Below are 27,802 nucleotides of genomic sequence, written 5' to 3'. Positions count from 1 at the left end.
TTTGCAGTATCCTTCCCCTGGAGTGGGGTGGGAATGGAGACTTTACAGTATCCTTCCCCTGCCACGCCCACCAAGCCATGCCACACCCACAGAACCGCTAGTAAAATTTTTTGAAACCCACCACTGCCGTGGTTGCTGATCTACATAAATGCCATGTGTCTTACGGCAGGGTTGCCACAGACATTTAGTTTGGGTCTAATGATACTGGCAGCCTTTAGTCCTATACTTATACACCAGTAGTGCTTATTGAATTATAAAGAAAAGATATGGCAATACTATTCTTGTATGAAGATCAAGTGTCCAACTAGTTTTGGTAAAGGTTGAACACAAAAGTTCTTCCCCCCAAGTTTTCTTAACAATCGCTTTACTCTGATAATAAGGTTCACCTGATATTCCAACAAATGCAGAGTAATGATATCTATGTGTGTTAGAAGAAACATATTTTACAACTTTACTTTTCAGGTGAGATAGTTGTCATGACAAAATGGGCCTTTCCATCATTAAAGGGCTTGTCTGCTGTCTGAACTTTGACTCCTTTTGCATTTAATACCACATTTCCTTTTTCCATGGAAATAGAGAACACTTCTGACTGAAATGAAGAAAAGAACATGTTCTTATTGCTGGGAATGGAAGACTTTTTTGCATTTTTAAAATATTTTTATTTTTTTAAAAAAATATTCAATTTCACCCATCTCGCCAAACAAGCTGCTATGGGCAATGTACAACAAAGCTAAACAATCAATAAATACCTAAAACCATTACCCTGATTAAATAATCAAAACATGAAAACCATTAAAAAGACTATAAAAACATCAAGAACAAAAAAGTTGCAGATGAAGGGATGTTAATAATTACGGGGCCAACTTACTAGTTCATCCATTCTCTAGGAGCCCCAGGCCTACAGGCCTAACCAGGTTTTAAGGGATCTTTGGAAGCTCAGAAGAGATGAGGCTGACCTCACCTCAAGGGGGAGAAGATTCTACAGCATGGGTGCCATAGCAGAAAAGGCCTACTGCCTAGGGATCACCAGATGTAGCTCTGGTGCAGCAGAACCTATACTGCTTTCTTTGCTAGGTCTGCTGGGATGGGCAGATGAAATTGGGAGAGGTGGTCCCTCAGGTAACCTCATCCTATGCCATAAAAGGATATATTTATTTACATTTACATTAAATTAATTGAAGGCTTATCTTAAACACTGTAGAACACACCTTGTATTATACAATATATGAATACAAATGTATGTGCATATCTGTGTGAATCCACACACACTTATTATTATAGTTATAATCATTGTCATCATCCCAAATTAAATCTTAGATCAACATTGCATGCTGGAGAAGGTCAACTATGCTTTCACTAAGAGACTACATAGACTTGAAGGTACATAATCTATTGCCAGTTTCACTATATCCTCAGTAAGGAGGCTTTAATTCTTTGTCTCCAACCCTGTGAAAGTTTTAGCTGGATAGGTCCTATGAAATCTAGTCAACACTTTAATTACAATTTATCTCAGGGACGTCTTTATTAAATCTATTGGATTGGCATTTATGGGATTTAATCTACATTATCCTTCAATATATCTTTTGCCCTTAAAATTTCTTTTAAGGAGCAGATTTTTTTCTTTAAGAAGGGAACAGGACTTTTGTCTTGGCCATATTTATTTTAAAGAAATACATTTAAAATACATGGAAAACAACCCCAGACTTACATCTTCGGTGCAATAAAACAACAGTCCATTAGGTTGTAAAGTTCGGAAATTAAAGCCGCCTTCAAACGCATGAAAAGGAGAGATTTTCTGGCTGGATGCAATATAGCTTTCACCATTAAAATATGCTTTGCGGGACATCTTTTCATCAAGTAAACAAAGCGAACATATAGGGAGAGTAGAGAACAAAAGGTGAAGATAACAATAGCAGGAAGAATCCAAAATGCCCAATGATTCCGATGTTGATGTGTGATCATCACAGAGCAGTGTGTGTGAACTCTTTATCACACCATAACAGAGATACTCTTGACAACCACTTCCAGAGTTCACCAAACACTACTGCTCTATAATTATTTCCTTTCAGTGGGACTCACACATCAATGCTGTTGGAAAGAAATTAGCTTCTACAATAATGGTGCTTTGGAAATTATGCCTCAACGTGTCCCATTGAAAAAGGTTTAGATATTACCCTTGGAATCTCATGGTACATGGATTTTGAGGACATGCACTTTATGTTTTTTTTCCTCCTTCCATAGAAGTTAATAATTCAATTGTAAAAATCAAGCAGCTTCAGGATGACCTTAAATCCATTTTCAATTTCATGGCACACAGAAAGTTAGGTAGAAGAATACTGTCTAGCTGACTTCTTGCTAAATGAATTGTATTTGCCCTCTGAAAAATGGAGTGGCCTATGATCAGTGGTGGGATTCTGCCGGTTCTAGGGGGTTCGGCCGAACCCTTTGTTAAATTGCTGGCTCACCCCGCCCCTTGCCCCGCCCCTCCGCACCACTATTTATTGAGGTAGTTCCGCAATATAAATAGTGGTGCGGTAGTTCCTCTTTAGGGAAAAAGAGGAGAGTTCAAGATTTTAAAACACAAGATTTTAAATAGGGAATTGTAATAATTGAGATACTATTAATCGTATATTGTGTTGAAAGCAGAAATGGTTAAATTGTGGTTTGGAGGAATATATGGGGGAAATTATTTGGTTTATTATTATTGGTAAATATAATTAATTGATTTGTAAGAAACTGGATTGCATGGAAATAATTGGAATATTCATGTTCATATTGATTAATATACAAAAAAGATAGTTATATAACTAATTGATTTATATTAAAATGTTGAATTTATATTAAACAACTGTAATATTACATAATTAACCAATGTGAGGATGGATATAAAAATAGATGACAATGAGAAGGGGTATAATATAGAATAGAAGGGAAAAATTGAATTTGATTAAGATTAGAGATGAGGATGAAGGGTAATATTGTTTTTTTAAAAAAAATAGATAAGGAATAAATATGGCAAAAAGGAAATATAGAAATTGTAAATTTAATTGAAATGACTAAACATTGTTTAAATTTGTGAACCGGCCAAATACTCTGTTCAAAGAAAATACATTGTATGTTTGTATGTGTGTTTCTAATTACTGCTATTTATTCATATTTATTCTCTTTTATTCTTTAAAGTTTAACAATTCATTCTTTATCTTAATATCTTTATATTTGTTTGGGGTTGCCTTTCTTCCATTTCATCTTTTTTACTGTATAGCAATCTTTCTCCTCAAACCTACCACCTCTCTCTTTTCTTTCCTTCTTACTTTCTCTTCCCCCCCTCTTCTCCTCCTCCTCTCTTCCTCCCTCTCTTACCCTCACTCTTACTCTAATTTCCCTTCCCTTCCTCCCTTCTCTTCCTTCCCTGTCTCGCCTTCTTTCTTCCATCTCTCTTCTCCTTCCTTCATCCCTCTCTATTGCTGTATCCTTTTGTGCATATGGATTACTCAGAGGGCTGAAAAAGTTATTTTTGACCGGTCCTCGCACTTTTGACCAGTCCTCGCACTTACGACTGTACTCACATTTTATGTTTTGCGCCCTATATTGTCACTGTGGTGAAGACAAGTAGTGGTGAAATGACTGACACAGTTGTTAAGAGTGCCGCAATGGGCATAAATGTGAGGAAGGTCATAAGTGCGAGGATCGGTCAAAACTGTGAGGACCAGTCAGAAATGACTTTTTTCAGCCCTCTGAATAGTCCCTATGTGCATATGGACTAGTCAGAAGGCTGAAAAAATTACTTTTGACCGGTCCTCACACTTTTGATCAGTCCTTGAACTTACGACTGTCCTCACATTTTACGTTTTACGCCCTATCTTGTCACCATGGTGAAGAGAAGTAGTGGTGAAATGACTGACACGGTTGTTAAGAATGCCGCAATGGGCATAAATGTGAGGATGGTCATAAGTGCGAGGACCAGTCAGAAATGACATTTTTCAGCCCTCTGAGTAGTCCCTATGCACATAGCCACGCCCACCCGGTCACATGACCAGCTAGCCACGCCTACCTGGTCACATGACCACCAAGCCACACCCCCAACTAAGCCACGCCCACAGAACCGGTTGTTAAAAATATTGAATCCCACCACTGCCTATGATGACCACTCTCTGATGAATAGTATTATTACTATTGCTGTTGGTGCCATAACTGGGAGTACTACTGGTATTATTAGAAATATTAATATTTATCTAGCCTACTGTCAATGTCATTTATAGGAATTTCAAATGGAAAAGTCTTGGTAGGTTGGATAGCTGAGATATGTGTAGCTCAGTGCTGTCAAGATCCTAATATCTATATCTGAATCTAGGTCAACTATTCTTAAATAGTTTGCAAAAGCTACTTCTATGGACAACAGTGAGAATTTGACTTAGAACTTAGGAAACTTTATACCACTCCTACGTACAATGATTTGGAAATAAAAAAAAAACTTGCATTAAAAAATGCTTTGTGGGCTTTGGCTCTCATAAGATGAGGATGCCAAATTATCATTTTGTCATCCTGTTATAGTTCACTGTTAGAGACTGTACTTGAAGTACAATATGCAATTGAAAATACACTAGCTTAAAATCCTATCTGTGGAGTAAAAGAAGACAAGACATAAATATTTATTAAAGTGTTGAAACATCTGACTGTATAAAATCTTATCACATTGGTTTTCTTTCAGAAATGTATTCTACATTCAATAACAGATACCACTTCCCATTATTTTACTCAAAACGAATAATATTCTATTAAGAGAGAAAATTGCTTTAAGAAATGTTACCCTTTTATTCCCTGATAATATAAATTGGTTAAAGAAAACAATCATATTCAAAAAAGTACACACAAAAAAAAGATCACAAAATAAGATTATACTGCACATATTTAAAAACAACAGAAAACCAACTCTGAAAATAGAAGAGTTTAAAAGTAAAATTCCACACTTACAAGTGATTCTTCAGGACAGCCATAACCAATGCCCAGGGTACCTGGCTCTTCCAACAAGTTGAAGTCCTTCTTTTGGAACTGGAAACCTTTCATACAGCCCCTAAAGGGTGTACTGATAGCCAGGTGTGAACTGACACCACTGTGAAGGCAAGTGAGATGTTTGTTGAGCATCAAGGGTCATGGCTAGTGGATTCTAAATACAGAATGCCAATGCAAAATAAAACAGTAGACTGCACTGTTAAATGGGAAAGAAACGACATCTGAGGAGGTTCTCTCTTCCTCTAGATTCAGCCTAAGAAATACAAATAACCCTAAAGTGATTCATTGGAGGAGGTTTCCAATTGCTTAAGGCAGAAGGACAATCCTCCACCATACAGCAGCTAAGTGAAGTAATAGTGTTTCCACATGCTATTGCTGTGACTGGGCAGTAGCAGATCACTGAATAAAGGGCACAGTACCACTGCTTCACAGCCATATTCTGATGATGCCGTGAATGACAGAGGACACCCTTATCTATTGTTGGTGGGAAGCTTCACTCTCTGGCAGTTTATAGCATTTTACACCAAGATCATTTCTTGCAAAGTGTCCAGACTTTGTGCAGAACCCTGTCATGATGCACATGGGAATCATGGCTGTGCCTGTTATAATGATGCATTGCCTTCTTCCAGAGGCTGGGCATTTTCATATAATGCAAACAAAGCTTGCAAGTGCGTTTATTTTTGGGTGTGTATTTTTTTTTTGAAGGATCTGAAATGTTTGCTCCCCCTGGCAAGTGTAGATTAAAAAACAACAACATAATCAAAATTCAACCCCTCCCCCCTCAACAAAGAGTTGAAAACAAGCGGTATACAACAGATCAGGAAGTGATGTCTCCATTGGAGGAAAGAAGATTACATAAAATGAATGTATAATAGACTACACATTAAATGTGCCCTACTTGTCCGGAGTAGAATGACCCAATAAAATGCTAAAGTATCTTTTCTCAACCTAGATCTAGATGGCCTCCAAATGGGTGGACCTCAATTATTATATGTTCTCTAATAATTTGTCATTTGCTTTGTCTTCATTACAGAATAATACACGATACACAAATTCACATCATTATATGCATTATGTAATTTATAAACGAACATCAATACATAGATGAAAAAAAAACCAACAACTTTTGAATGATTATAAACCAACCTAGATTTTAAAATCTCAGTAGGAGCTCCTCCTATATAGACATCACTAAATGGCATGCTTTTCTTTTCATTTTCCATACTTTTTATATGTCTCCTATCCACTACCAAGATCATTTTCTTGGAATTATGATATATGACAGATATCTGAAATGAAGAAAAATAAAGGTAAAAGACACAGCACAGAATCCAGTGAATTATTTAATTTATAATATATCTTTCATACAGGAGCAAAAAGCAATGTGCATTCTTCCCCTTTTATTTTCCTAACAACAACACCCACCCATCCACAGAGCTTGCACTGAGGGAGAGTAACTGGCCCAAATCACCCAGGGAGCCTTTGAATCTGAGCCTTGGCTAGAACCTTGATGTTCCTGTTTGAAGTCAAATGCTTTAACCATTATACCTCTCTGTCTTTGGCCTTTTTGTCTATATCACACAACAATATGCTGATGCCTTACAATGCTTTACAGAGAAGTCTGTAAAATAAGAACAATTTGTAGAGAGAGAGATAATGGAAAGAGGAAAACACATTTTGAGGGGAGCTTTCTTCTCATGTTTTTGCAGGTAGGTCCGGGTCAAATGATAACACTGAAAGAATGGAAAGGAACAACAAAGACAGTCTTAAAAGCTCCATTACTGTCAGCTCTTCAAGGTAGGTCAGGTCAAGAAGTAGAGGATTCCAGGAATGCTATTTTATTCTTATAAAATATAATAATATAACTTTGAAAGCCTGTCCAAAACCTTCACTGCTCCCTTTTAAGGACAAAGTGGGACTGTACATAGTCTTTTTCTTACACTTTCTATTTTCTCAGAGATGAACTATTTTATCAGTTTCACTTCTTTCTCAAGATCAAGATTACAGTATCCCGTATCTATCTATCTATCTATCTATCTATCTATCTATCTATCTATCTATCTATCTATCTATCTATCTATCTATCTATCTATCTATCTATCTATCATCTACCATTATTTTCTATATATTTCCTGCTTTCTAGCAAAGCTAAACCACGCGGCACAGCTGATCCCCCCTTGCTGTTCTACCTACCTTCCCAAGCCTCCTCTTGGCACGTACTGCACATATCTATGCACGCAGTATGCGTTTGGTGCGCACTGCGCATGTGCAGCCGGCGAACAGGTAGCAAACCGGTTCAGATTTCACCACAGGCTTTTATTTATTATTTTTTTTTATTTTTTTTTTAATTTGATTTATATGCCGCCCTTCTCCGGAGACTCAGGGCGGCTTACAATATGCTCAGCAATAAAATTGCTTATATGCCTTATATGCCTTCCTTTGCACCTGTAAAGTGGCTCTGGGTGGCGGACAGATAGCATTCATTGTTTGGAATCAAGATCGCTCTACAAATTAATTCTGAGAACTCATTACTTGTTTTCTCTTCTATACAACCTATGCCAAGTCCTTTTCTCCCTAAAGTGCAAATGTTATTATTGGTGGTTATTACTTGTGGGTTGAAAAGGGAAAAGAAGCTCTTTTTGGAACCTTTATTCAAGTGTTTTTTTTTAAATTGACAAATATTTGTTATCTCCTTTTGTATTGGGAAAATTATACATATTGACCCTTCAAGCTAACACTAGTTGATGGTGTACCCTGAGATTCAACTACTACATGTCTACTCCCTTTAATAAAAACTTAGATTAATTCTATGGGAATCTGCATGTTTTGTTGTTGGTTGGACAAGCTAGACAAAAATGCAGATAACAAGGCAATTCACCTCATGGAACTTTGCATCATTAATCAGAGCCTTCTTCATAGAATCTTCTAGAATCACAGGGCCATTACTGAAGCCGAAATCATATTGCAGATACAGGTATCCATTTTGCATCTCCAGGCTGAAAAACATACTCTGCATAACCACAAAATTAGATATTTCAGAAAAGATTGGACTTTTTAGAAGTTAAAAATGTATATTTTATACTCTTCCTCAGTAGATAAACCTATTAAGATTAATTAATTGCTATATTGCTTTCCATTATGATAGTCCTTGAAGCAATTTACAATCAACAGGCAAAATTCAAATACAAGGAATAACCTAAAGCAGTATAAAATGATATGAAAATAATATCCAAATAACTTAAAATAACCAATTGGATCTTCTTCAGAAACAGAATTTAAATAATTTACTTCTTACTATATCTGAAAAGATGTAAATCAACGAAATAAGAATTCATAAAATGTGTTCTTTCTTTTCCCCTTTTACTTACTCCATTAACCATCAGAAGGAGAAGACCATTATCACTTGGTGTTCGAACTTCTATATCAAAACGAGTCACAAGACCAAACTTCCCTCTGCTCTCAATATTCTTTGCCAAAGCATAACCCGAACCATCAAAGAAATAGTTTACAACTCGGCTCTGGGTAAAGGCCAGTTTATCTCTAACATGAAGAAAAAAAAGACATAAAAATATTAGGAACCTGGACTACATCCTACACTCTGGAGATCTAACATAAAAACCAGACTCAGATGGAACAAACGGACATAATTGGCCTGAATGGTGATTGATTATATAGTCTGGCATTCATTGTATGATTTAGGAGATATACTTCTGAAGTATTTACTGGAAGGGCAGAATTAGCCCTGCTGTTAGGCTGAGACAAATGACCCAGATCATTTTCTGCTTTTCCTATTGGGGGGCAGAATTGAATGGCCCCAGGGCATGTCATAAACTATTTACCACTTTTGGGTATGATAAAATAGAAAGAGAGCACCATTTTGGTTTTCATTCTGGAATCTTATTTTCAATCATTTTGTACTAAATACTTTTGACTTTAGAAATGCCTAAAAAAGGTTAACATAATTTTTGATAGATCTTAAACATGCTGAACTGAAAGAGATGCGTACTAACTAATGGAAGGAAAGAATTATCAATGGGTACCTTTTGAGTAAAACAACAATGTCTTAGAAATTAAAGCACTATAACGGATTGGTAGAAATAAAGAATGATCCCATTCCCATAAAATCTAAATTTATTGGTCAAGAGCTATGTCAGCCTAGGTAGGATAGAAGCCAATCAGAATTTTGAGTAAAGTGGTAAACAATCAGACCAACGAACATGTTTTGTCTCACATGGAAGGTTCTCTTGATCGCCCAAGCTTGGCCATCAATGCAGCCTGTGCAGTGGGTCTCACACTCATGTACTTTATGCACCTGTGCAGCCTCTCACTTTCTTTTCACCTCACCATATTTACATCTGATATGTTTGAAGATTGGTTAAGAATTAAATATTGTATAGCCCTGCCCACCAAAGCAGGGCATATATTAGTTTTGATTGGTTGGTGCAGACATCTATCTTTTGTTGGATTAATATTTGGTAACTGTGATAGGAAAATGGCTTTTGATTGCATAGTTGAGATCAGCCAGTGTTTTGGATGCATTACCACAGGATTGAGATCATAGCTGCTGGAAGTTCAAAAACATAGAATATCAGCATGATCTCCTGTGTCCAGATACTTGGGGGACTCCAAAAATCACAAAATGCTCTGGATCTGTCTGGCCATTTGGTAAGTCTTGTTTTTGGAAATGATTATACCCAAGGTAAAAGTACTTTTATTGATTGATTGAGGGATTGATTTGTTCAGGCTACTCAAGACAGACCAAGTTCATCTTACCTGATACAAGGTATTGATTTGGTAATGTTATAGATGTTTTTGAAATTATACAGACTAATGACATCATCATTCAGTGTAGCAAGCTCCAAGCAGCCAATAAAGCCAGGCAAGTCCAAGCTTGGAGGGAGCTTTAAAGAGAAAAACAGACAGTTCAGATCAATCTCATAAGCCTCATAGGTTTATTCTTTAGTCTGGTGAGCAAAAGCATATTTTGAAACTTCTTCTTCTGCTTGTTGAATTATTTAAAGTCAATCCATTCATATCTAGGCTAAACTGATAAGGCCTATGGTTCTTGCTCTCAGTTACTGATAATTTCCTCATTACTTGCAACTCTGATTTAGTGCCCTCTCAACTCTCTCTCTCTCTCTCTCTCTCTCTCTCTCACACACACACACACACACACACACACACACACACACACACACACACATTTTGTGTATATGTGTGTGTGAGATAGCATATATAACTATTACACACATATACATACATACATACATACATACATACATACACCCACACCACACACACAAACATATATCTCTCTCTCTCCCTCTCTCTCTCCGTCCCTCCGTCCCCCCTCATCTACAGTATCTCATTTTTATCCCCCTTCTTACAGGCCCTGAGCATTTTGCAATGCATCAAGATGAAGTTTTTCTTGTGGAATCCACTTGGCTGCTATCAACTTTGAAGCTTACACTCTTTAATTGGGAAATTATTATTACTATTCTATTATAAATATTAATATTATATCCCACCTTTCCTGAGTGAATTCAAAGCAGAATAAATGGGAGATTTTCCTTGTTTTTATTTGTGACAAAATATGATGAGATTGAAAGAGAAAGATTACCCCCTGTCATCCTATGAGGTCTATATTTAAGAGAGAAATTGAACTTGGTCCAGGATCAAAATCTTAATCCCCACACTGCTCTGGCTCTGGCTTCAGTCTTGGGGATTACAGGTAGTCCTTGACGTACGTCTATAGTTGGGACCAGAATTTCCGTTCCTAAGCCAAATGGTCGCTAAGTCTGTGGTGCCCAATTTTAAAGTGAATTACTTCAGTTGTGAAGTGAACCATGTAGTCATTAAGTGAATTCTGCTTCTCCCATTGTCTTTGCTTGTTGGAAGCTGGTTGGGAAGGTCACAAATGATGATCACATAACACTGGGACACGGCAACTGTTGTAGCCGCCCAGAGTCCCTTGGGAGTGGGGCGGCATAGAAATGCGACTAAATAAATAAATAAATAAATAAATAAATAAATAAATAAATGTATGCTGGTTGGCAAGCACCTGAATTTTGATTACATGGCCATGGGGATACTGCGATGGTTGTAGGTGTGAGAACCATTTGTAAGTCACTTTTTCAGTGCTTTTGTAACTTCGAATGATCACTAAACCTATGACTATAGGTTAAGGATTACCTGTAGTAGACCCCTTGCACAGAGCTGGATTAAACAAATCTAGATACTTGCTTTTCCCTTTCTGTATATGCTGTTATCATCAGCAACAGAAGATTGTGTCCAGATTGTTAGCATATGGCATGGATGCAACATGACTGTAATCTAGTTTGCACATTTCTTTATCTCAGTAAAAAACATGGGAAGGGAGTTACATGAATCTGTTGCTAAACTGAAATCAATTCTAAACTGTCTGTCATGTTATCCATTAGGAAATATTAGGATGAAATAATTGTTTTTTTAAAGCTGCCTCATTTTTTTTGCAAGAGGTTTCACAATAAAGGTGTCATCTTTAATTCAATCTTGAAAAAGATTGAGCATTCACAGAGACAATGCATAGAACCGTTACTGCTCTTACCTTAAAATCTGGAGGCACTCTTCCCACATAGAAAACAGTATTTTTAGCATCCAGATCCAATAAAGAAGCATCACCTGGAGCCTCTCCTTTATTGATAAACTTTTCTTCAGCGGTGCTGGTAAGGCTAGGGATTGTCAAAAACACTTTGCCATGCTTGCCAATCCTATTGAAGAACAAAAGTCAAAAATGGAACTCCTGCAACTGCTTGATTGAATGGTTAACAATTTCTGCATCTGTGTTTTTCAGGAGACAGTCAACAAGGGATAATAATTTCTTTTCCATGCAGCTTTGCCTGACATTATTAATATTCTCATTGATGAACTCATTGATAGATCAAATCTCAAGATTATTTGGGATACGGTCCGAAATACTCTGAAGGACAATAATGGAAGAATGCTTCCGTTGCTGATTTTATTTATCTATAATGGATTGGAATAACCTTCCTTTTAGAACTTTTAGGATTTTTAAATTATCGTTTAAAAAATGATAGGGTTTTTAAAGAAAAATACTCTTTTTCCTTCCTTTTGTTTAGGCAATCACCATGGATAATTAAGCAGCAATGATAATTCAGCAGTGAATACTAATTACAATAAGTAGGGATAGCTATTTTGCCAGGTTGTTAATAAGTACAATTAATACTATTAGCAGTCTCCCCAAGTGTCTACATTGTCCTAAGTTTTTCTAACCCAATCATATAAGGAATACATAACAAAAGTAGCAGATGTAATCACATTACCTCTCTATTTTAACCAGATTGAAATGCGTAGGCCAAGAGCTGATTGGTTTGGAATCTAGAGGTATATTCACATCACCAGCACCCAAATTATAAACGTAGACCAGGTTCCCATTCTTAATTGCAAGACCCACATAATTTTTTGTCTAGAGAAAAAAAATGAACAAATTCAACAAATTCAACAGTTCAAGGGTTGGCTTATCCATGGACTGACTTATGTACAAGAATGTTTGGTAAGACTAAGGGAAGTAGAAGAAATAGATGAAAACAGATAAGGTGGATGGACAGGATTAAAAAACCAGAGATTATTGTTGGGAAAAGGCCTGTGGACATTTTTCAGTAAAATTCTGAGGAATAGGTCTGACTCATTGGCACTTTTTCTAAATTTTGATGAAAAAAAAACCTAGTGTAATATACATGAAATCACCATACATCTAGCAGGTTAACATACATTTTTGCTTCCTAAATACAAAACGAACTGATCTTGAGGCTTTTTTCTCTGTGGATTTTCTTCAGAAAACTTCATGTACAAACTTAAAGATGTGAAAGCCTTTAAGTCTTCTACATTCACTTGAGGATTGACTTCAACTGCTGAGCGACCTTCAAATGTCATTGACACTTGAACCTGTAAGTTGAAATATGCGAGTGAAAGATTAGACATATCTTGGAAGACTCCTTTTGGGAAGAAATGAGAAACTATAATACATTTATTTTAATGCACTATTTAATTGGCAGAATGTTAACATTATTTGTAAAGGTTAATAAATTATGAGTTGTGTTAAAATATAACATAAAATCAATAAGTTAGATTCAGATTTGCCCAGAATATTATTCTATAGATACATTTGCCCTATGGATAAACTAGGGCCTTGTTTTGTATACATATCGAGAACTCAGATTCATTAGTAAAAAATGGTAATAAAACTGAGGTAATTTTCATGAATAACATATCCATTTATTTACTGGTATTCATTTATAGCAAGCAAAATCCTTTTGTGATTCTCTGGAACCTCAAATAGGATATTTATATCCTTATATCAACAAATACTGTAAATAAGTACTAAAGTAAACTACTAAGATAATTTTCCATGTGCAGATTTAAAATGATTATTTTTTTTTTAAAAAAACCATCAAATACGAAAGGTTGATTTGTACACTATTTGTGTTGAACTTCAGGCCTTCTATAACAGTAGTATGTCAGTCATTCTACCGCTTAGACTAGAATAGTAATTTTGTTAATGCCCATTGGCAATAAATGATTTAACATCAAAGCTGAAGCTAAAAGAGATTCAGGGAAAGCATTAGGCTCCTTGCTATAAGTACTCTATCAAAGTCTCTGACTCAGTTTTCAGAAGGGCCATACTGCAATACATCTCTGTCTAGGAATTCTAGCTATGTTGGAAAAGTCTCTATGGAAACTCAAGGACTTGGCGTGACTATACATGGTTCTATAACAGCAACTTTACTAACTAAGGAGGTCAACTTCACAATCTGCACATCTCAAAGTTTAAATCCTACATTTCATTCTCATGTAATGGATTGCTTGCAGCCCATTTCTCTTGCTGGGCTGCTAATGAAACTTGTACTTTTCTCGTCTGTTTCCAAGCTCCTTGATTCTACTCATGCTGGCCCCAACTCTCCCAATTTCTTTTGCAGCACCTTTACCTTGGTAGCCACACTCCTGGTCTGTGCAATGAGTTCTCGGACCCTCTGGATGCTGGCTGACACATTGTTTGCTGCCCTTTTCTCTTCTACTATGCGCAGCTTATCTAGAAGCTGTGGGACAAGTTCTGTGAGACTTCTCACTGTTGTTCAAAACAAAACAAGATAACTGCTTGGTTTCAGTATTACAGGCTAAGAGATTATGATGATTAATAACAATGGCACAGTAGTTAATTAGCAAATAACACATAGAAGCCAAGGGCTTGCATCCAAGAAGATCAGTGTGGACCAATCTCTTTATCTTTTACAATAGTACGTTTTTAGAAAGATATGACTTAGTGGATTGTTTAACTAAATTGAGAAAACAACCTCCTATGGTAGAGCATGGAAGCTTTGTTTTAGCCTATTAAATGTTGTTTGTTTTAAGAACATCCCTTTTTAAATATCAAGATCCCCAGTGAAAGAGAAATAGCTCTTGACTTCCCTGGAAGTTAGCCAACCACGCACAGCCTAGCCACTGGATTGGTTAAGGCATGGGTGTCAAACTCGCCACGTCACAATGCCGTCACGTGATGTTTTGTGATGTTTTCCCCATTTGCGGACCTGGGATGGGCATGACCTGCGCGTGACGCATCTGGTCTGTGGGCCGCCAATATGACACCCTTGGTTTAAGGGATGCATATACACTAATTCCTCAGCACTGGAGAAATCTGCTGGCACAGATACATTCATATGATTTTTCTACTTTCTGTACAGTTGTACTAAAGTAACTGCTTTAACCACAACCCATATTATATCTTAAAAATCCAGTTCAAATGTTATCACTTTTCTCACTATAATTAGGTGTGTACAGAACAATTTCCAATGTTAATTACTTGTGGAATAGCTAAATTAACCTAAGTCAACTGTATTTTGAAGAACTGAAGAAACAAAACTTTATTAAATGCCATCTCTTTTTTAAATTGTAAAATTCAAGGCAGTTAAGGGAATCTCAGGTTGGTCAGGGATAAAACATGAATTACTTTTATAAAAGGCTGTAAACCTTTGATGGATATTTTGCAGAAAAATGGAAAAAAATGAAATGGCGATTAATCGATTTGATGATTGAAAAGGGTCTGAATGGACTATTGTAATGTTAAACAGGGAGGAGGGATATTGAGTGATTTATGAGATATATTTATTTTTATTATATATGGGATACATATAGGGGATCTCAGCTCAGATCATTATAATTGTTGGAATTCATTATTAGAATGTATTTCTATGCAACAACTACAGTAGTATTCAGCCAGTAGATGGCAACTTTATAAGTTTGGATCTATGGTATATACTCTACACTCTTTTGTTCTAGGTACACTTTCCTGTTTCCTGTTATAGTTAGATAGTTGAGCAGTAAGATACATGGTGACTGTAGTCTCTGTTTGCTCTGTGGTACCTTATATAAAACAGAATTTCTAACAATAAGAATTGGGACCCTCTAACTCAGAGGCTGAATCTGATCTGCCAAGCCAGAGCATCCATACTGCGCGATCTTGAGCAAAGTCAACCACAGTCCTTGACCAATAATTGCTGATGAATTGGGAGAATGGTTTGACATAAGGTCTATGTTTGCCCTAACCACATTACCATGTTCCTCTCTTTCTTTTACAACTACTCTTGCAATTCAATTTTACACAATCCAAAATCAGTATCCTTAAAACAGAAAGCAGATGCTGTACATTTCAAGGAACATTTCAATTACATATCTCTTCACATTACCTGTATCCCTAGTTGTGACTGTGGCACGTTCATAAGCTGCTCTTTCAGGTTTAAAGTTGCGCAAATCTTTTGACCATTTTGTCACATTCTCAGTCATTGGATCTGTGGTGGAGGTTATGGTTGCAGCTGTTTCTTTAGCTTGAGTAGCAATAGCTTGCAATTGCTCAAACTGCTTTGTGTGATCTGTAAACATAAAGTTCTGTGATAAGGAAATAATGATCATGTCTTTTTTAAAATATAAAACCATGTAACTTCCATTCATTAGTGCTCTTCCTCATTAAATAAACACAGATTTGTAATCTAAATATGTAAATAATTTATTTTCAGTGAATTGTAGGAAACTGAGTTACCATAATATAGATTTTTGGAAGAACTGATATGTGTCACTGGATGCATATAGCAGGCACGAGTGATGGTAAATTTATTTATTGTATACTTTGACAGAACTTTTTCAATTAGTTCTTTAAATGTAATAAGTAGCCATTAATCCTAGGTGGGTCCTTTAGTAGTAAATAGCAAGAACATTTTAGATCAGGGATGTCAAACTGGCGGCCCATGGGCCGGATGAGTCACACACAGGCCATGCCCACCCCAGCTCTGTGAAGAGAAAATAGTTACGAAACGCCACATGACAGCAAAGTGACGCTGCAAGTTTGACACCTGTGTTCTAGATGGATATACAGTCTATATTAGGGTGGTATGCTCTTCAAACTGGCTGGAAACTTCTCCTGTGACATACTGTAGGTGCCTTGGAAACAATAGCCCATGTTTGTATTGTCTTGTCAGTTCTACAAGGTCATTTGCCCCATTTCTCAGGCTCTGATAATTTTTATTTGCATCATTTGTTAGACAGGATAAATCTATCTCTCCAAAGTTAGCAAAATTCTGCTATATTATGTAAAGCTTTGCTGACAAATGGTTACCAACTGTCATTATTGTTAGGGGTCAACTTTGCTTTACTGAATGTATTTTTATTTGTCAATGACTGAAATAAAATTTCTGTCTGTGTGATTAGGAACTTACATGGACACAAGTGGCCCATGTTTTTTTACTGGTTTCCACATCAACCTGAAAAAATGATGTCACTATTTTAAGAAATCAATTAATTATAGCTGATGTGATTTTTAAAGCAATTAGGTCTTTTATTTTCAGGCTTCTATGGAAAGCTGAAATAAATTGAGCTGCTTTAATGAATAATAGAGAGGTGCTGTTCTCTCACACACGTGAAATCTGAAGGACCTCTTTCACATCACCTTCAAAGCACAACCAAATAGACAATTCAACTGTCAATGAGTATCAGCCAAGTAAGATTTGATTTACTTTCAACCTCAAAATCACTTAAGAAGATGCCTTGTAAAGATTTATTCTTTAATCAGAATCATTTGATTACAATTTTGTACAGTTTATTTCCTGACCTTGCTCTGATGTGTGCATTTTTTTGAGGACTTTCATGAAAAGGCCTTTAACATCATTCTTCTTGTCAAGTGTTTCATTAATCTCTTTGCCTGTTTCTTCAACATTAAAGACATCTGCAAAGTAGAAGAAACAAAATATAAGAAAGCTTTTGGCAATGAGTGGCAATGGTATTTATCTAATTATAATAACAATGCATCAGAAAGGCATCACTCTAAAGGATTCTAATCACCACATTATAACATTGGGACTTATTTGATGGTCTGTACTAAGTTTTAGATAATACAATTTTTTTGGTGACCTCCAAAACAGGTTTTGGCTCTTCGTTAACAATCTAAAAAGTTTTTCAAAATTTTGTTTAAGAAAAAAAACAGTATAGTTTGCATGCTTTTAAAGTAAACATCAGAAATGTGAAAGCATTTGATTGTGCTTCCAGCAAGCCCCATTGTTTTCTACTGCTGCAGAAGTACTATAGACATACTGTAAATCTTTCATCTGGCCCGATTGTAGTCTACATTTCTTAATGTTATTTATAGAGAATAAAAAGTTGTAACTTGTATAAAGTATGTTTATTAGAACAGACTTTGTTGGGCTTGAAATATTCAAGATTTTAAATTGCAGAATCCACTATAGGGGATCATGACTGAATTGCTTATGTCAACATTTTTCTTCTTTGGGATACTCTATTACAAAGCTTTTCTAGTTTGAGAGACATATGAATCAAGAGAAAGGATTATATTTACTAGCGTTGGCATTTCCTTGCTGTTTTCTGGCTTCACCAAGAAGCATTGTGCTTTTGTCTTTGTGATAAGTTATCTGAGTGTCAATTCCAATAGCAGCCTATAATTTTATGAGAAAGAGAGAGAGGGGGGGGAGAAGGGAGGGAGGGAGGGAGGGAGAGAGAGAGAGAGAGAGAGAGAAAGAAAGAGAGAGAGAGAAAGAAAGAAAGGGAGAGAGAGAGAGAGAGAGTCAACATTAGACATCATGAAAGTAAACATTTGGAGTTTTCAGATGAGGCTACTATTATGGAATAAACCTGTCCCAGTCATAGAATTTATGGGGAATTCAGTTAAAGGCTTTCATTTATAATCCTCTGTTCTATTTGCTTCTTGTACTTTTATCTCATCCATAAATAAACTTATGAGAAAAAGATGGAGCAGCTGCATGATGTCTTTTGATTGGTAGTATTAAAAGATATCTGTCTGGAAGCACAATTAGTTGCATCTTGTATTTATGAGGCAATCACTTTCATCCAGTGGATTGGATGAAACATACTGCTTGAGCATTTGTAATGGGTTTCATATTGACATTAAGGAAAGGGCTGATGAATCTTGCTCACAACATCACAGTGTTGGATTTCCATAAATAGAAAATGCATTCTGTTTGAAGAGTCAAAATACAGTAGCATTTCACTAGATTACTGCTTTATTTCTGCAGTCCAGAGTGTTTCCTTCCATTCTATTGTAAAAGGTACTTTAATCCTCCAGATTTCATTCTTGAGGAGAAAGGAGGCAACAGAAAGAAAATTGGTAACGCTTAGTGACAAATACATCCCTAGTCTAGCAAAAAAAGCTTTGAACAGATTTCTATTCATGAAAATCTGGCTCCAACCCAAAACAATTACTAATCTATGTAGCAATTATGCAATGTTTGTAAGAGTTTAGAAATTGATATAAAACAATGTTTTATGAGTGTTTTTGCTGTACACAGGGTGCATGATCTTTGACTGATTGATTAAAATATTTATATAGCTGCCAATCTTATACCAAACTCTGGAAGGCTTGCAATCTATTAAAGATGATTGCTCCTTAGAGGAATTGTATGTGCTGTTGGGCATCATAATATAACCCACATACTTTCTATATTTACAGACCCTAGGCACAACCTGGACTTAGAGAAATGTTTCTTGTTCAAACTCCATTAAGAACATGGACCCTCCCCACCCCCCGCCCCCAAATCTTCAGGAAATCTAGAAGCAAGATATGAAGCATCAGCTTATGCCTCCTAATAGACAATAACTGACCTAATGGACAAGCATTATCTCATGAAGGATTGCATTGCTTCAACATAGGAAAGACCCTAGCAGATAATTACAGATAATTGGAAGGAACCTGGGAGGTTTTCTAGTCCAAGCCCCAGCACAGGTAGGAAATCCTATACCATTTCAGACAAATGGTTGTCCAATCGCTTCTTAAAAACTTCCAGTGTTGGAGCATTCACAACTTCTGGAGGCAACTTGTTCCACTGATTAATTGTTCTAACTGTCAGGAAATTTCTTTTTAGTTCTAGGTTACCTCTCTCCTTGATTAGTTTCCACCCACTGCTTCTTGTTCTATGCTCAGGTGCTTTGGAGAATAGCTTGACTCCCTCTTCTTTGTGGCAACCCCTGAGATATTGGAATACTGCTATCATGTCACCCCTAATCCTTTTCATTAAACTAGACATACCCAATTCCAGCAACTGTTCTCTATATGTTTTAGCCTCCAGTCTCCTAATCATCTTTGTTGCTCTTCTCTGTACACTTTCTAGATTCTCAACATCTTTTCTACATCATGGTGACCAAAACTGGATTCCTTGTGTGGTCTTACCAAGGTGTTATAAAATGGTATTGACACTTCACAGGATCTATCCCTCTGTTACTATAGCCTAGAACTGTGTCGGCTTTTTCAGCAGCTGCAGCACACTGCTGGCTCATATTTAAGTGATTGCCCACCAGGACTCCAACATCCCTCCTCATAGTTACTACTATTGAGCCAGATACCACCTATGCTATAACACCTATACTTGCCTAAATGTATAACCTTACTTTTTTCACCATTGTATTTCATTTTGTTAGATAGCACCCAATGCTGAAGCCTGTCAAGATCCTTCTGTATCTTAAGCCTATCTTCTGAAGTGTTGGCTATTCATACCAGCTTAGTGTCGTCTGCAAATTTGAGTTCCCAATCTATCCCCCTCATCTATCCCTCCCCCCATCTATGTAGCACTGTGCTTGTACAGAGTCAAGATGGGTTTAATTTGCCTCATAAATATGGATGCAGAAGCTGTTGTAGCCAAACAAAGCAACATGGCTTCATCATTTTAATGGTTAGACACAGGGTGCTCCTTTACACTTTGGAAGTGTTCAAGTAGGCACTTTGCTCCTATTTCCATAAAAGCAAAGCACCCCTTTCAAGATAGCATAGCCCTAGCTCATATTGAAATAAAAGATTTGTGCATCATAGCATCTTATTTTTGCACAGTTTTGCTGAACCTGATGCTATCTAGATGTGTTGAACTTCAATCCCCAAATTCCTACAAATTTCTGTCCTTGAAGATGAGATTGTAATGGCATAACTACAGACAGATGTGGGGATTTTCATAGGATACAGATTTTACTTGATCTCAAGGGCACAGTCCAGATACCTAATACTACTATTACTTACATCACTGACTCGATCTGTAGTATTTAATGCCAAGATAGACATTTGATTGGCTTCATTAATATAATTAATTATATTTTCATGTACATTGGAAGCATTTAGTGCTTTCTGTACTAATCCATTTGTGTCAATACCATGAAAAGTCCTGTAACAGAGAAAAGGGAGGGGGAAGGGGAGGGAATAAAATACATCATATATTATTCAAGATCACTATATATCTGCCAGTACTACCCTTGGAAGCTATTGTTATCTTTATTATACCACTGAGATGCTCATCTAGAAGGCAACCAGCCTTGATTGATCTAGACAGCTAAACATGGTTAGTCCTGATTACTGTAATGCTTGAATGGAGGGCCATCAGCAACATCAGGGCTATAAGCTAGGATGAGAAGCCAACAGACATTCTGGAAGAAGGCAAGGGCAAACCACTTCCATATCATGCCAAAAAACCCTGTATGCAAATCACCAGGAGTCAAACTTGACTTGAAGACAACATTACAGTAGTTTTATTTATCAATATATAATTTTTCTCTATGTCCAACTCTCCCTCACTGACATGATCCATCATGACATGCAAGAAGATGTTTAGATCTTCTCCAGGGTAGTTCATCAGTCAATCAGCATCCCCACTCAACTATTCTGCAATTAAAGGATCTCAACACTATGTACCCACAATTTAAATTCAGTCATATACTGAGAATGGGTATGACATAATGCTGAAAAACATAAATTGTGAGATAAGGAATGCTTTGTTTAGGTTTCACTTTAGTCTTTAATTTACGTCTGTAGGTAGTCTTGAGAAACATAGTCATTCAGTGACACAACAACCATGTTACAGGAATAATAAAAGACTTTCCATGGTTTCCTAAAGCACCATATCAGGGACGACTCAGCATTTATAGTTTAATGTTAAATGCTGTTGATATAACATTTGTTTCATAATTCTCATATCCTTTAATAAAGGTTGGTATTATTAAACCAATGTGTTGCATTTTAAGACCCACTGATTTCAATAGAACAGTTAATCACTCACTTAATTCTGTCTCCCTGAGATTAGTGGGACTTAAGTGTGATTTCCAGTTCTTCAGATTGTACCAATTTATTGCAGAAAGAGAATTTAACTTAATACACTTGAAAGTTACCTCTCCAAGTTATCTGCAAGGTCCTGAAGGCCCTGTGCATATTTCATGGCTTTTTCAACCAAATCTTCATCAAACCTTGACTGGTTGGCCTGTTTGTCCTGTAGCTGTACTTTAGCCCCGTCTATTTCTGCATAAAACCTGGATGCGTTCTGACCAAACAAAAAAAGTAAAGAAAAAAACAGCTATGATTTTTCTATAAATTGCAAAGTGTCTTTCCAAATTAGGTAGATAGGGATAAAGTGATCAACGGATTCTCATTGAGATGACAGAGCGTATCCTTTCAAATTGGGGATCATTTAATTGAGCCCTTTTCTATAGTGAAAAACTTAGCAAGGGATAAAGCTAGAATTTTTTAAAAAAAACTTATTTGTCATAGCCCTTATTTTCTTCACTATTCATTAAGGAGGAGTTGAATAAAGGAAACATTCAGTTACATAACTCCAGCTTCAGCCCAAAATATATAACCCTGACACAAGTTGAATAACTTTGTTTATTTATTTGTCAAAATTATAGAGTAGCCCTATTCAACCCATTTTGGGTGGCATACCATAAAAAAAGCATTCAAAGCACCCAATAAAATAGCAAGACCATATACTGTACTGTAAAAAATGAGAGAAACTACGAGGATAAGGCATGATAATAAAAACTCATGTCAAAAGCCATTCTTCCTTTCAGGGGCTGGAGAAACAGCCAGATATCTTTCTCTATCTGAAAGTTGGGTATTTCCTCTCCTTATCACTCTTCCTCCATTATCTATCTTCTGCTAACCATTTCCTTATCCATCTGCACTCACTCCTGTTACTTGGTCTGTTGTGTGGATGTTTGGGTGGTTTAGGGTGGGATTTGATGGTGGGACTGTGTTTGGGGATTATGTGTGTGGGACCTGGTCTTTGGGTGTCAAGTAAATTTTGTTGTATGTGTATACTGTGTATACACATACAATGACAATAAAGTTTATGACAATAATCCTAGCTAGATGGCTCAGAGGACACACTTCCTATTAGAGCATTTAAGCCTGTCCATAGCAGTGTTTCTTTGTCAGTAACTATTGATTAACACTGAGCTGATTATGACTATGTACTTGTGGTTATGTGTACTTCAGCCTGATACCATGATCGAGGATCACAATTTAATTTCTCTCTGCCGTTGTCTCCAACTGGATGAATGATGCTACAGTTTCAGACAATCACTTCTGGTTTTGTTGTGGACTTCCACTCTCCCTTTTGTTGTAGTTCTTCCTATATACCTTCCTATATAGGTAGTCCCTTGACTTACAACCATTCATTCAACAACCACTTGAAGTTACAACGGCATGAAAAAAGTGACTTATGACCAGTCCTCACACTTCCTCACATCAAAATTCAGCACTCGGCAACTAGCATGTAATTAGAATGGCTACAGTGTCTTGAGGTAATGTGATTGCTATTTGTGACTTCCCCAGCCAGGATCTGATAACAAAGTCAATAGGGGAAAGCTGGATTTGCTTAATGACTGTGTAATTCACTTAACAGCAATTTGCTTAATAAACATGGCAAAAAGTTTGTAAAATCAGGCACTAATCACTTAACAAGCACCTTGCTTAACGACATAAATTTTGGTTGCAATTGTCCCAAATATGCAGGTAGGGGTGAAATACTTATAAAGTCCAGAATGAGATAACATTTACAAGTGACTCAGACAGACACTTCCTTAATCTACTGGAGGAGGAGAAGGTACAGCTCACTTAGACCTCCAAGATTCTGTTATAGTTAATCTCAGTAAAAGTACTTTTAGCCTTTCTATGGAATTAGTTTCCTGGTCTGGTCTACCTAGTGGGGCTAAATCTATATTCTTGAACTTCCTATTCAAATGTGATCATTGAAATAAATAAACAAATTGCATTTACTCTGAAGTTCTTTATACTCCAGGAAAGATTTATTACTAATCTAGTGTGTATGGGATGCAATCTGAATAGTGGTTAAAGGTTCATTGTGTATTACCTCAACCCTGTTTTTCCTAAAACACAGTTAAGAAGAGCCATGGTGGCGCAGTGGTTAGAATGCAGTACTGCAGGCTACTTCTGCTAACTGCCGGCTGCCTGCAATTTGGCAGATCGAATCTCACCAGGCTCAAGGTTGACTCAGCCTTCTATCCTTCCGAGGTTGGTAAAATGTTGGGGGAAATATGCTGACTCTGTAAACCATTTGGAGAGGGCTGTAAAGCACTGTGAAGTAGTATATAAATCTATTGCTACTGCTATCGTAAATCATAGTATTTGCTAAGTCTTGCTGAAGTTGATGCTAGTATAATACTGCATTCTGAAAATTGTGTTAAAAGCTAAAGATGTAAACTCTGTGGGACTAGGTAGACAATAGATTTTGATGGTTTATTTAAAAAGAAAATCACCTGTATTGCTTCATTCACTTCAAAGATGATTCCATGAGAAAAATTTAGCATGTCGGTGGCCATCCCTAGAGTATTGTTCAGAGTGTCAATCTCTTCCTCTAATATTTCTTGTTGCTTCTGTAAGAAAAAAAACAATAATTTCTTAAATATGTATTTAAGTATATGCTTAAATGTATGCTAATCACTATTGTATTGATTTGAGTAAATTAGATATTTCGATCCACAGTAAAATTAATAAATGCTTTGCTGAACACAATTGATACTTGGAAGCGGAGCAAATATAATGAACATTACTAAAACATTACTATTTATTAATAAGGGTCGTGCAGTGCTTTGGATACAGTCTCTAAAAGATGCTTCAGAGATTATGAGGAACTGCAAATGTGGTATCAGTCTGCAAACCTTAGTCTGTTATGTGATCCCTGGAAAAGGTGCATCTGTTTTAAGAAGTTGCAGACAAAAGCTTAGTACTGTATATGCTCTTTTGCACTCCAAATATCTTTAGTTTACATTGCACAGGTCTTTGAATAATATTCTAATGCTAGAACATTTTCTTGGTGAATATTCTGAGATAAATATCGTGTGATGCTTCTCTATAAAGGGAAGAACTTGCAATATGGGAGGAAGTTCCATCTTTCTTTATGTTGACTGAGACAGAATTCAAGATACTTTTTATCTTTATTACTGTCCCAACACCCTTCCTCCTAGCCCTCTGAAACAGCATAAGTAATTCAAATGGTCTTTTCCTTCTTACATGAGAAGAATGCATATAGTACAAGACATACATGTGGACATTCTTTAAAACTAGTTGCAACTTATCCATAAAGTATAAAATCCTGTTGTGATAAGCACATTCCCCTGTAGACCACAAAATTATCTTGACAGATTACGATCAATATTTTACACTGTTAAAAACTATAAAATACAACAATTTTGAAACAACTGACTGCATGGTACCTCATGCACTTGGAGTTTAGCAATGCTTTCATTATTTATAGTGACTGTTTTTCTGATGTCATCAACAACTTGATGCAAAGCCTCTTGCAAGTCTGTGAGCTTGGTGTTGTGTTCCCCAAGCTGATCCAATATGTCAGGAATCAAAGACCTGGTTTCATTATGTTTCTGTTCCCAACTTTCAGCTTTCCTTAATACTAAGAGAAGAGGGAAGGGATTAATGTGCTTAAATTCCTTTTTTCTCAATCTCTGTAGTACACTTTACAAGTACGCTCTTGCTTTTATGAACTTGTGCATTTCTACATTACCAGTCTTCAATCCCCAGACTCAAACAGCGCTTTTAAACTTCTCCATGATTATCCTTACTGCTGCTGACCTCAACACACAGAGAGCAGGGTGTGAGCTAGTTCAACCCGTCCTCCAGATGACTGGCTGGAGAGTTCCAAATCAGCATCCTAACAGTTTACAGCTCTCTCCCCGTTCTTGTTTTTAACCTCATGTTCTGCCTGTTTTTTAAATATGTGAGAGGGACCTATAAAGCTGCATCTTAAAGAGAAGCAAAAAATGACAGTGTGGTTTGTTGAGGAACAAGGAGGGCAAGAGTTCCCTCCAGAGGAAATGCCTACCTGAAAGCTTTTAGCATTCATGCTGCAAAACTCTTGTGGCAATACTCTGCAGCAAAATCAGAAGTCGGCTGCCTCTTCTGCCCTCCTGAAACAATGTGCAATCACATGAGAATGGAGCTGAGCTGCAAGTGATGCCAGTGCCATGGACAGCAGGAGTAGCTTAGAAGGATAAAAGAGTTGAAGAACTCTTGTTGAAGAGTTCAGAAATAAGCAATGAAAGTGCTTACAAGTGCTGCAAACTGTATTCCCAGCTCTTCAACATGTGATTTAGCACAAAAGTGCTGTGCTATCTGAAGGAAGACTTATGTATCTCTGCCATAAATATTTTTTATTTTGCTTACTGAAGCATCTCAAGGTACTCAGATGCTGAAATTATCACATAAAATATTCAAGATAAAGTAATGCCACTAATCAGCTTTTCTGATGATTAATGGCATCATAACTGGTATACATTGTATAAAGTTTTAAAGGTTATCACCTTGAAAATCCTACATAATTTAGGGCCTGAATATCTTAAGATCACCTTCTCTAAGTTGAAGCTGCCCATCTGATGAGATAAATCAGAGAGGACTTGCTGTGGGCCGAAATCCATAGAAGAACTCACAGTCTTGAGCTGCTTCAGACTCTTCATCAGCAAGTTGCCTCTGGAAGGTGAAAGGTCTGCGAAGTCTGATGTCCTTCAGCATCTCTTCTGCTGCTTTGACCTTCTGAGCAATATCTTCAGGCCTCAGATCATGCTCAATACCATAGTATTCTGCCTTGCTGCCAATTTCTGTACAAGAAACAGAGGCAGATGATTCAAGAGAATTTTTGTTGTACATTTTATTGAACAAAGCTGCTGCTGTCCTTTCCAGTTATCTTCCTTCAAATTATTCACTGTTTTGCTACAAATATTTTTTTCTCTTTGCTTGAATCAGAGCACCACTCTGAGTAGATCAGAGGTCCTATACTTTAGGTCAGGGGTGTCAAACTTACATCGTCACATTGTTGTCGTGTGATGTATCGTGACTTTCCATCCTTTGCTAAAATGGGGTGGTGGGCGTGGCCAGCGTGTGATGCATCTGCCCTGTGGGCTGTGAATTTTACACCCCTGCTTTAGGTCATGACTTAGCAAAAACTCACATGTTGGTTGGGGAATTTTGTCAGCTAAAGTGTATACATCTTATAGCTGCCAAGGTTGAGAAACATTGATCTAAAGGTCTTGGAATTTTTTTTCATTTGAACACCAAAAAATGCCAACATTTTGGTGGCTCTACTGACCAGAATCTACTGTATATAGGAGCCCTTCAAAGTGCATTGTGGTTATGGTCCTGCTGCTCTTATTTAGCCTTTGTTCCATTGTAGGAAGAAGAGTCATTTCCAAGTTCCTAAATTATTGTGAAAATGTCCCGTTGTGGTTTATATGGGTAACTGACTTTTTTTTTTCAACATAGAAATGTCCCAGGGATACGTTTGTTCCCACATTTCAAAACTAATTGTTCAAGAATTTTAGAAAGCATCTGGGTATGTTTCTTTAACTCTCTGTGTTAAAATTAGCTTGCATTTTCAGGGAACACATAACTTTGTTCTAAATATGTACTACAACTAAGAGTGGAAAAAGCTGAAAGCTGCCATACAAATCTGATCTCCTGGTACAGAAAAAAAAAAATAACAAATTTTCTCTGTTTTTTTGGAGAGGGGAATTGGGAGGGTATGCATCAAATAATTTGCTTAGCAAAAACTATAACCATGAAAACTGGATTTTAATTCTGGTTCTCTTCGATTATATGTTAATTTTGGACAGTTTATAAATGTTCCTATAATTGCCTTTCTCCATTGCCAGTTCCACGGATGTACCCTATTATATGAATCAGAAATGCTCCCAGTTTACCTTGGATGTTATCTACAATATTTCCAAGTTCCTGTGCAAGAATAGTAGCACGCTTAATGGTCTCCATAGTTTCCTTCTGCAGCTGCTGACCTTTGCTTGATTCTTGATTTTTCTGTGGAAGATCAATGTTTGGAGCATGAGCATTTTATTTTACATTTAAATCTACAATACGAAAAAGCCTGTTTAATGTAACCAGCTATGTCTTCTGGCTTTTATGGACATAAAGATCTATGTAACATGT

At 36.7% G+C, this 27,802-nt stretch overlaps 1 protein-coding gene across 1 annotated transcript in view; it reads right to left on the bottom strand.

Moving 5' to 3' along the window:
* LAMA4 (laminin subunit alpha 4) overlaps positions 1–27,802 on the bottom strand; it is a 99,604-nt gene that overhangs the window by 11,817 nt on the left and 59,985 nt on the right. The window contains exons 9-28 of the mRNA XM_070953251.1: positions 27,562–27,673; positions 26,296–26,463; positions 25,069–25,262; positions 24,112–24,228; positions 21,727–21,875; positions 20,588–20,729; positions 17,906–18,002; positions 17,165–17,278; positions 15,750–15,932; positions 13,995–14,134; positions 12,781–12,954; positions 12,333–12,475; positions 11,597–11,759; positions 9,784–9,911; positions 8,379–8,550; positions 7,889–8,020; positions 6,157–6,299; positions 4,972–5,110; positions 1,709–1,846; positions 456–589 (exon numbers count right to left, since the gene is read on the bottom strand). Of these exons, the coding sequence (XP_070809352.1) occupies positions 456–589; positions 1,709–1,846; positions 4,972–5,110; positions 6,157–6,299; positions 7,889–8,020; positions 8,379–8,550; positions 9,784–9,911; positions 11,597–11,759; positions 12,333–12,475; positions 12,781–12,954; positions 13,995–14,134; positions 15,750–15,932; positions 17,165–17,278; positions 17,906–18,002; positions 20,588–20,729; positions 21,727–21,875; positions 24,112–24,228; positions 25,069–25,262; positions 26,296–26,463; positions 27,562–27,673 (2,882 nt within the window). The remainder of the gene's footprint in view (positions 1–455; positions 590–1,708; positions 1,847–4,971; positions 5,111–6,156; positions 6,300–7,888; positions 8,021–8,378; positions 8,551–9,783; positions 9,912–11,596; positions 11,760–12,332; positions 12,476–12,780; positions 12,955–13,994; positions 14,135–15,749; positions 15,933–17,164; positions 17,279–17,905; positions 18,003–20,587; positions 20,730–21,726; positions 21,876–24,111; positions 24,229–25,068; positions 25,263–26,295; positions 26,464–27,561; positions 27,674–27,802) is intronic.

The sequence above is a fragment of the Pituophis catenifer genome, unplaced genomic scaffold, assembly GCF_029215685.1.
Source record: "Pituophis catenifer annectens isolate HBS135680 unplaced genomic scaffold, rPitCat1.0.hap2 SCAF_1, whole genome shotgun sequence".
Taxonomy (NCBI): domain Eukaryota; kingdom Metazoa; phylum Chordata; class Lepidosauria; order Squamata; family Colubridae; genus Pituophis; species Pituophis catenifer.
The sequence above is the reverse complement of the archived record's forward strand: the minus strand, read 5'-3'. Positions and strand labels throughout refer to the sequence as shown.